This window comes from Saccoglossus kowalevskii, chromosome 17 (assembly GCF_978046115.1).
Source record: "Saccoglossus kowalevskii chromosome 17, keSacKowa6.1, whole genome shotgun sequence".
Classification (NCBI taxonomy): domain Eukaryota; kingdom Metazoa; phylum Hemichordata; class Enteropneusta; family Harrimaniidae; genus Saccoglossus; species Saccoglossus kowalevskii.
In genome coordinates this window covers 16,907,376-16,918,212 of record NC_140657.1, presented here as the reverse complement: position 1 = coordinate 16,918,212, position 10,837 = coordinate 16,907,376, and the positions used below count along the sequence as shown (strand labels likewise).

At 34.4% G+C, this 10,837-nt stretch overlaps 2 protein-coding genes across 2 annotated transcripts in view; one reads left to right on the top strand and one right to left on the bottom strand.

Moving 5' to 3' along the window:
- Positions 1-458, top strand: part of LOC100369226 (galanin receptor 2a-like) — an 11,847-nt gene extending 11,389 nt beyond the window's left edge. The window contains exon 4 of the mRNA XM_085491907.1: positions 429-458. Within this exon, the coding sequence (XP_085348033.1) occupies positions 429-458 (30 nt within the window). The remainder of the gene's footprint in view (positions 1-428) is intronic.
- Positions 459-1,351: 893 nt separating this feature from the next.
- LOC100371633 (uncharacterized) lies at positions 1,352-8,049 on the bottom strand. The gene is made up of 8 exons (XM_078012509.2): positions 7,916-8,049; positions 7,073-7,248; positions 6,710-6,922; positions 5,970-6,056; positions 5,037-5,657; positions 4,375-4,567; positions 2,709-2,975; positions 1,352-1,884 (listed from the first exon to the last, which is right to left on the bottom strand). The coding sequence occupies exons 2-8, from the start codon at positions 7,244-7,246 to the stop codon at positions 1,739-1,741; spliced, it is 1,701 nt and encodes a 566-aa protein (XP_077868635.1). The 5' UTR covers positions 7,247-7,248; positions 7,916-8,049; the 3' UTR covers positions 1,352-1,738.
- Positions 8,050-10,837: the final 2,788 nt, after the last annotated feature.

Below are 10,837 nucleotides of genomic sequence, written 5' to 3'. Positions count from 1 at the left end.
AACACTCCGATAAACATTTTACCTTTTCCGATATTGAGGGATTATTAGATTTTTCAACAAAAAAAATCACAAAAAGCAGCTTTTTGTCATAAAATAGTGAAATATATCAAGAAAAAAATCCTTCATAGAGTTATTGGATATAAAAACAGATAATTATTGTAACAATTACCAATTACATACGAATTTAAAAAAAAAAACATTCCACAATATTTCACTTTATTTTTTCATTTCATACATCCTTAATTGTGGTGATGCAAATCAGGTGTTGAAGATCATAAAAAAAAATAGAGTGTGTTATCTCCTATGAACTATCACAAGTTTTGCATTAACTTTCATGAAACCTATATTCACTGTAGCAATATAATAAGGAAAAAAATAAAAAATATAAAAATATCCAAATGAGCATTGTACTTTTGTTCTAATTTCAGATTATGCATTTTAAAAGTCTTCAGTTCTGAATTTTTTCAATTAAATAGGTCTGTGCTTGCCAAAAATTTTTCGCTTGTCATAATATTGCAATTTAGTGAATATTATTTAGTCTCCACCAAATGAGAATGCCCACAAAATGTTGACAATTGTCGAGAACTCTGCTTGGATATAGTCGACAATTGTCGAGAACTCGGCTTTGATGTAGTCGACAATTGTCGAGAACTCGGCTTTGACGTAGTCGAAAATTGTCGAGAACTCTGCTTGGACATAGTCGACAATTGTCGAGAACTCTGCTTGGACATAGTCGACAATTGTCAAGAACTCGGCTTTGACGTAGTCGACAATTGTCGAGAACTCTGCTTGGATATAGTCGACAATTGTCGATAAATCTGCTTGGACATAGTCGACAATTGTCGAGAACTTGGCTTTGACGTAGTCGACAATTGTCGAGAACTCGGCTTTGATGTAGTCGACAATTGTCGAGAACTCTGCTTGGATATAGTCCACAATTGTCGAGAACTCTGCTTTGACGTAGTCGACAATTGTCGAGAACTCTGCTTGGATATAGTCCACAATTGTCGAGAACTCTGCTTGGATATAGTCGACAATTGTCGAGAAATCTGCTTGGATATAGTCGACAATTGTCGAGAACTCGGCTTTGACGTAGATAGCTGACAATTGTCTGCTTGGATATAGTCGACAATTGTTGAGAACTCGGCTTTGACGTAGATAGCTGACAATTGTCGACAAATGGGGCTGGCTTCAAAATAGTTGACAATTGTCGACTAATATGAGTGTTGTCAAATCAGCGTGGCCACAACATGCTGACAACACTGTCAATCTGTCAGACTGGATAGGCAGCAACCAACATAAACTTTAAACTGAAACATATATGAAAACAAAATCATGACTTCACAAAATCTAAAGTTAGATGTTTTATTTAAAAACGATGCTTTCAATGAAATAACAAGCAGCCTGTCTTATAATTAAAGATATCACGAAATGAACTAATCTGAGAGAGGTCCACATGTAGTACCTATATACGTAATATCAAAGAAATCGGACTTGCGTTTTTTAACAAGAAGTCGAAAATATCACTTTTTATCAAAAATGACAAAAATATTCATCAAAATTAGAGAATTGAAGATGTCATCAGAAAATGAACAATACATACAGTATTCAAGCAATCAGACTTGCTGTTTTCAACAAGAATTCAAAACATTCAGCCTTGTAGTTTTTAAGAAGAAGTCGAAAAAGTAAAAAATTTACATTGACAACAGAGCTAAAAATACAATGTGGTAATGGTTTGTTAGTCGTCCAAGTCCATGTCCATGTCTTCATCCTCACCAATTATGATAGAGTCACACTTGACAATTGAGTGCTCAACTTGTCTTCTGTCGGTATCGAATCCAATGCAGTTTCTGCCACAAGCCATGGCAGCAACAATGGCTGTACCTACAAGGTGGTGATAAAAGAAAAGCTGTATCAGCATACAGAAAAGTGCATGGAGAGGAAAGGAGGAGAAAGATGAAATCTCAGCTGCCCGAAAATTATTTTGAACCTCTCCATCACAATCTTAAGCAAAAACTGAAGACATTTAAAAACTCAAGACAATAAACAATGCATAACAACTCAACTGACACCTCCCAAGAATAGTTTTAGCCAACTTAATCTGATAGACAAACATGAAAGTACACCAAAATCACTGACAGTTTCTCCTACAAGTTTTCACTTCATCAGAATGAAGTTGATTGGTTTAAATATTCTAACTCTCCCCCTACAAAACATACTGATCGAGTCCTTAGTTTATTACCCCGGTATAAAGCTCCTAAAATAAGTTGCTGATGGGGAAAAAATGACATTTATTAGCCCAATTCTAAACTGCACAAAACCTTCTCACCCACTAACTACTCATATAAGATGTGAATTTAAGAGGTTTCTGGATTATGACTCTTCTCTTCTACAAATCATACAGGGTGATCTCTTAATTAAATGTGTTTTCACACAAAAGCCTTATAAATTGTGATACAATAGACAGTAATGACCCACGTACCAAACTTATCACCCCAATCCTGAAATACACATAGCAGCATGCATACTCGCTGCAAAAACCACTGGTCCATTGCTAATCCCCATGCATTTGAATTTGGGTGAACAAAGCCAAACGTTTTCCTTTTTTTCCTTAATGACAGCCACTTAAAACAAAAATAGTTTATCCTAAGTTCTTTATACAACTTTTTGAAGAAATCCCCAACTAGAATAATCTATAAGCTACTCACCAGTGCCACAACATGCGTCAAGAACCCACTGATTTGGGTATGAAAATTTGTCTAATAGGGTCTTGAAAAACTGTACATGTTTTTGTTGACTATTAACTATGACACCATCTCCATCCTTGTCAAGAACTGGTTTTTGAGTTCTCCAGAAATTGTGTCTGCTGATAGGTGAATCTTCTTTTATGTTTAATACGTTTCTTTTTACTTTGCCATCACTGGCCCAATACCCTATAACCACAGGTTGGATGGCATTTGTTAATGTAGCAGTATCTAAGGAGAAATACAAAGTTTACTGACCAATGAGTATTATCATCTGAACAAAATCTTGCAAGCAATTTAAAAAGTTACCAATAATTTTTAATCAAAGTATTCTAGTATAATAATGGTTTGTCATTTACCAGAAAACTAAATTAACAATGCTTCCATAATGTGATTCTTGAAACATTTAACCAGAATATTCATATTGATAATTCCATGCATTAACACAACATTTATACCTATGCCTAGCAATGATTATGATTAATAGATTTTAGGTGAATTCAGCAATATGAGCAAATACCAAGTAGGACCAGTACAGCACATAAAAACATTATTTAAACTAGTTGTCATAGTTGTTGACAGGGAGCTGAAAAAACATTTTGTGAGAGTTTTTATGAAACAAAAATACCAACAACTAAATCCTAAAAAAGCAGGCTAGGCCCATGCATACTATATGTGATAGCACTCTGTGCTTCTAATAGAGGGAATTGGTAATGGTTTTTGAAAAGTCAAAAATAACAATAATAATTTAAAATAGAAAATTGAAAATACATTAATCCTATTAAATCAGCCAAGTGAAGAGAGCACCACCCCACGTATCTAACACAGTCAAAAAAAATCACCACAAATTATTTCAGATTGGTTCTTATGAAACTATCCCTGGTTCTTAAAATATACATGGAATAAATGAATTTTTTCTAAAAGTTATAAATGTGCAAATTACTAGTAGTATGCATGGATTTGTCACAACAAATAACAGTGGTGTGGACCACTTCAGAGCATCTGTGTGTCGAATATCATTGAAACCCTACCAGGATTTCTCCAAATATATAAAGTATGTTGAAATACTGCAGCTGATTAATATGAAAAATAGTTAACCAGCATATTCAGAATGACAAAAAATCTTGTCAGGTCGTGCACGTCTACAATAGTATATTCCCAATTGGCATGACACGTTTATACAGACATCACTACAACATCAGCTCCCTTTTTGTCAATTATAGGACAACAGGAGCTAAAAAATATTATACGAAAAACATTTTAAAGTTTTTTTATGTACACATTACATCAGAGGACCACTGAATTTGATAGTAATCCAGCCAACAGTTTCTAACAAGAAGTCAAAAATATTGTTTTCCACCTTTTTTATCCAATTTTCTAAGGATATCAGGATTTCTGGCGGGTTTCGGTGTTTGGGGAAATGTTGTGGGTTTGGGAGGGACCTCAATTTCATGACATTCTGGGGGTGAATTTTATTTGGGGGGTGCAGAGTGCAGAATTACCCCCCCCCCCCCCAAGACCAGCATGAAACCTTGGATTTTTTTTTCATATAAACAAATTCCCATCAGCAACTTATGTCACTGTTGTCCAAATCCAGTGTTGCACGTTTGGAGAGTGGCTATTTTCTCACCTGACGATGCATCTTCTATGTAGGTGTAGGCTACATCAATTTTGGCATAGCCAGCAGATTTTAGCTGTTCTTTCACCACATGTATAGTATCAACTTCGCAGATAACAATCATGGTATAATTTGACACACGGGCTGTCACATTCACATTTTTCACTGTCACAAAGAATGATTTTATTTCTTTACCTCGCCAATCCTGCAATTTAAAAAGAATAAAATATGTGTTGACATTACAAGATGGTGGTGACGGTAGAAGGCAGAAATCTGGAAATTCCAGTAATATTATCAATGGCAAATAATTACTATGTACAAAATGGTTGTCAAAAAAATGGACTAATTTATCAAATATTTTGGAAATTACATTACAATGAAAAGGTGATGCATCAATTTAATAATACAAACAATTTTTTGTAAAAGATTTCATTCATTGAATCTCCTAACCATCCAGTACTACATTTTATTTATTTAAGATCAAACCTGGATGAACCTGTTTACACCCCATCCCTTTCTGCATAAACATTTCAATTTAACTATCTACAATAATATTACACTATTTTCATCAAATTGTTTTGCAGAAACAAGAAAGGGTTAACGAGTAAATGATGCAAAACAATTTTTTATCTGAATTTAATTGGGAATTACATTTTTCCTATAGGCTGGCTTACCTGTGGGGTGTCTAAAATCACAAGATCCACACCAGTGAGATGACCAGTAATTTTTTTCAATTGTTCTGGGTCTAATTCCATGGAACTTCCTTCTACGACAAATGATCTAGTCTTGTTCTTCCCATGAAAAACTGCATTTGTTTCGCCCTGGTTTACTGGTGAATTTTCAATTCTCAGCCTTTGACAATAATTAACAAAGACATCTGGTATTGTTGGGCGAAATGAAAGGGAAGAAAATCTCACTAAATTTTCTCTTGTTGTCTCCGATGGGTACTTTTCGACCACTTCATCCCAGGAGCTCAAATCCATTAATTGGATGAATGACTTTTGCACCAAAGATATTTTGTAAAGTGCCTGTGACTCTTTGTAAAATTCGGATATTGTAGTATTTCTGTCTCTCACATCAGTCAACAAAGATTTGACTGTTTCACTATCCAATGATCGTAGTGTGCGAAACACATATGGTGGTATATCCGGTTTGGAGATACTACTCTCCTTCAGTTTCTGTTTTTTCAGTGCTCCCTCTTCATGCATTTGGAAGATTTCTTCTAGAATCTTGTATGTTGAGTCATCAAGTGAAGCCAAAAAACAAACCACCTCAAGCAGCTGGTTTCCTTTTTTCTGAAAATTAAAAAATATTGTCAGAATACTGCTAAGCATAGTATGTATCATGGAGCAAGTTGCAAAACTGAAGTTTGAATTCGGAAGTGAAGATTTCACCACAAATCAAACACACCAGGATTTGTATCAGCATTTCAACAAGATGAGTCAGATTCACAAAACTCCTAGAAACTGAAAATTGATCCTAGATATTTTATTAAAGATGTGATTTCACAGGTACCTTCTTTATTAACTTAAGTCAGGGAGGCCAAATTTTAGGTGAACACAATCCCTGCTTATCAAACCACAAGAAGTCTTATAACAAATTTGTACCTGAGTGAGGATAAGACCACATGAGGCCTTCCACTTTAATTTATCTTTATCTGGGATTTCATCTCGATATCTTCTGCAAACTTCAACCTGTAGATAAGAAAAATCATGGATGGCTTAGCCAAAGCATATACAACGCAGAGAGTGGCACGATATTGGCAGGGAATGAAACTTTGTACATTTTATATATAATTAATATGCATGAGCAGCTTATCAACTAATCAGCACATGTATAAAAGTATTCATATATTAGCTGTGTGCCAAAATTCATTTGAATTTAAATAAGTCTGGATCTTGAGATACGAGTGTCACAGTGTTACAGACACTGGTAGCACATTAGCTCATTGTTCTTTGCACAAGGAAGATGAAAATTGTGTGAGTGTATTATGGGAAATCCATTGCTTCTAGTAACGAGTAAAAGTCTTATAATGTTTCACCACAAAATAAAAATCGCAATAAAATCAGAATAAATGGTCCAGTGGTTTTGGAGAAGAAGCCGTCTCCAGAATTCAAATTTGAATATTTTACCGAATGAAAAAATTTGGTCCAGCGGTGTTGAAGAAGCTGAAAATGTAATAAATTGACTACAGGCTTATACAGACACTCAGTAATATGGAAGAGATCTATGTCATTGATTTCACCAACAGTAAATTGACTACAGGCTTATACAGACACTCAGTAATATGGAAGAGATCTATGTCGTTGATTTCACCAACAGTGGAGCTAAAACAGTGAAAAATTACCTTGTCCTTCAATGTGATGGCATGCCTATATTCACCAGTTGAGTTGTGCTTAACAGCCAACCACCGCTGCTGCTCACTATTCAACCCAGCATACACCACACAGTTACGGGTCTTAAACCTGTCATCACTTATGTACTTCATTGTCTTTGCAATTTCCTTTGTAGCCAAAAGACAATGCTGGCCTCCAATTACTTGATAATTGTAACCATTTACCTATAATTAATCATTTAATGGTTAGTGTCACACTGTATTTTCTGCCAGGCATTGTACCATTTTCATTTTCCACTATGAAAATAACAAGGCAATTCTTCTATGGTCAATCTATTATAGTTTAATAGGTAATTATTACATAATGTGGTTTACCTTTTTCTTGTCAAAGTCTCCAGGACTTTCAATATCCTCAACTAATACACAAAGAGGCTGATAAGCCTCATCAGCAAACTCCACCATATTTGTTACAAGATTTTTTAAAAACACAGCATCAGGTTGCCGAACCTGTTGTTTTACTTGCAATACTTCTGTATCGATTTGGAACATACCTTGAATACAAAATATAAATTACAATGAGTACAGATTTAAAAACTGCCTAATCGCAGATGCATGTATCATATGGTAATCAGATGTAAAATGGTGACCTTGACTGTTGACCTTTCAAAGAGTAATCAACTTCTGCAGAGTAGATTTGCAGGGCATAATAACCTAAAAAGTGTGCCACTGCTAAATGTCCTGTCCTTGACGTATTACCCAGGGATTCTAATTTACCTGGTCCCATTTTTGTTCAGGGGAAATGGCCGAAAAAGGTGATTTCACTACTTTTTGTTTATGGTCATCTTGACCTTTGACAACCCTCCTTAGTGATAAGAAATCATCCAAGAATTCCAGGATGTTTGGACACATGTATTTATGATACATTGTTTTTGAGATATGGTCAAAAATACAAGTTCGTTACTCTCACTTCTGGTAGGAACATCCCCAGACAGACACATGCTGGAGCAAGCACCATCCCAATGGCTCATTGGATCCTGGACCTGGTTAAATAAAGTCAGCCCCCCCCCCCCCAAAAAAAAAGAATTATTATAAAAAAAGCCAAAAATGCATCCTCTCCTTGTGAAGAACAAATATCCAGCCCCAAATTCCAAGATTATAAAACAAACTATGAAATATGGCAGTTAAAGAATCAAATATCAAAATGAACAGTATACTTGCCACAATAAGCTGCTGTCACATCATCTGCAATTTTTTCCTGAGTGGTGTCACTTGAGTTTGTTCTCTGCTTTTTCAATGAAGCGCTGCTAATTTCCACTGACTTTGTCAATTTTCTTTTCTTGCTCTTTTTTTTTTTTTGTCATTTCTAAAAGACTGAAAAAAAGAAATGATTGTTTTTTTATAACACAACACAAATGACAGTAAGAACATTTCTGGCTCATGAATTGTTCTGACTTTTGTGCATACATGTACTTTGCTTATTTTTTTACAACAACTTGGAATACTGGAAATCCATACATATACTTTGATTCAATTCATAACTATTTTAAATGTAAAATTAAGTAGTAAAGTAATATTGTGTAAATTAATATTGTGCCCCAATACCCCATAATTATTCAACTCTGCCTGGCACTAATGATAATTATACTGTCTGAGGGTCTTTCATTTACATTTATTAAATGCAAATTGGTAAAACATAGGAAAGTATTTAATAAAAGACATTATTAAAGTACTGTTTGTGGGGGGTGGTGGGGTGAGTCATCTTTTGTCATTTTTTATGGTACTGTAAATTACAGGATACGAGGGCTCTACATTTTAATCATGTGTTTTGGAGCCATGATAATGTTTAGTTTTTCCACTCAAACTTGTTTTCCTGATAACAACAAAATTTGTATCTTATAAACTCCTGTAATATAAAATAAGGCATTAGGACAAGATTATTACTAACCTTATATGCACAGACTCAGCCTGGCATGAAACACTGGAATCTCCATCATCACTGCTACTAGACAGTGACAACTGTTCATTTGATGATCCTGAAGTGTTACTACAGGAAGCTATAGCCATGGAACTGCATATGTCACTAAACATTTTTACAAATTCTTGATTGCTTGCATTTTCTTTTAGTTGCCGACTGAAATCAGAGCGGTTATATTCAAACTTTGTTCGCTCAAGCAAATAAGCATCAGGTCTACCATCTTTTTTATGAAATAGAAACTGTAAAAATAAAAAAATAGTTGAACTATTAGAACCTTGATCTTGTGAAAATATGCAAGTTTATTGAAACCCTTGCTAAAATTCCCCACCAGTGTTAAATGGTCTTTCCCTTTATAACAGATCAGTAATTATCTGGAATGTGCACCCACAAGGGATACTGGCCCATCCCTAATCCACATGCATTTAAATTCATATGGACTACCCCAATCTGATTAAAATCAGATCTTTTGTTGGGGTTATATGTTGGTATAATTTTTTCATACGCACCCCAACAAAGATCGTTATTCATGTTCAAGTCGCAATTACTAGACAACCAATCAGAACATGCATTATTAAAGACACCGAATGTGCGACTTGTTGCTGGAACAAGATTTGAACATCGGTCATTCATATTTTGCAAGTAAAATATATTCTTAACATATCCAAATCTTTTATGGTGGACAGTTCGTGAACTTAATTTACTAGGTTCTTTTTGGCCTGAAGTCGGTGTTTGTGGTTACACATAAAATAAAAAAATGGTTCATCCCTTATTTATACATCTTCTATAAAGGCTTAAAATAGAAGCCATGAGTTACAACATTAAAAGTGATCATGAAACAAATTCCTGGATATTATTTTACATGATCTGGGTTGGGTACTCATCATATTTCATCTTGTGCAAGTACATGTATGCATACAATAGAATTTTGACTATTCAAGTCTATGTACCAAGCCAAAGTTTAGGCTATGGAAGTTTTCTCTAAACTAGTTGAAGTTGGCACTTATTTTGAAATTTAGAACTGGAATACAGCTATAATATGAAACAATAGAAATAGAAGACTGTGCTGAATTTATAATAACAGTGTATAGCACAAGAAATAGAAAAAAAAAAACAGTATCTCTGTAGCAGTCGTAATTAACTAGATATTCAACTTCTGAGTTGGCCTATTGTTATGAAACTGATTTTGAAAGTAATTCTATTATGCAAATTAGGCAAAGGCAGCCATGATGTAATAGGGCCTGAAACTGTTTATGTACTTCATGAAACAATAGACCTTAGAAAGAGAGGGACAGGCAACTACTGGTACATAGTTTCTTTTGTTTTAACATGGGTTATAATCCTCCAAATAATTTCACAATATACCACATGTTTATTTGCACTGTCAGCAGTACTCTTTCTAAAGAGAGGGACAGGCAACTACATAGTTTCTTTTGTTTTAACCTGGGTTATAATCTTCCAAATAATCTCACAATAAACCATATGTTTATTTGCACTGTCAGCAGTACTCTTTTTGAGGTCTATGGTGAAAACGCTGCAATGATTTGTGAATTGTTCACAATATGGTAGAATGGAAGTTATTGTAGTAGCCTTCCACGATGACAGGGAGTGACACCTCACAGTCCAATATAAATTGAATTCAGTATAGAGGTTTCCAAAACTTTCCTAAAAAACAATTTCACACCTTGACACATAAATTACAAATTCCCATGTTCATTAAAAAAAACTAAACAAAACATAACAAAATTACATGTTTAATTTAATCATTTTTTTTTTCCATTTCTTTTACCACTTTTTCAGCTTCATTTCAAATTTCCGACAATTTCACTTTAATTTAGACCTCGGTGGAAATATTTAAACCGCGGTGAGAATAATTTTCTGCATAATGTTGAATTTTCCAACATTTTCACTTTAATTTACACCACAGTGTGAATATTTACACCACAGAGAAATTATTCTCACCGCAGTGATAATATTTCCACCGTGGTTTAAATTAAAGTGAAAATGTCGGAAATTTGACATTATGCAGAAAATTATTCTTACCGCGGTTTAAATATTTACAGCATGGAGACAATTATTTCCACCACGGTTTAAACATTTACACTGCGGAGAAAATTATTTCCACCGAGTCGTAAATTAAAGTGAAATTGTCAGAAATTCAAAATGAA

Excerpts from the sequence above, each read along its gene's own strand:
- LOC100371633 (XM_078012509.2), bottom strand. The coding sequence starts at position 7,246 with ATGTTCCAAATCGATACAGAAGTATTGCAAGTAAAACAACAGGTTCGG. Across the intron at positions 6,923-7,072 it reads GAGACTTTGACAAGAAAAAG|GTAAATGGTTACAATTATCA; the intron begins GTAAACCACATT and ends GATTAATTATAG. Across the intron at positions 4,568-5,036 it reads TGATTTTAGACACCCCACAG|GATTGGCGAGGTAAAGAAAT; the intron begins GTAAGCCAGCCT and ends TTTAAATTGCAG.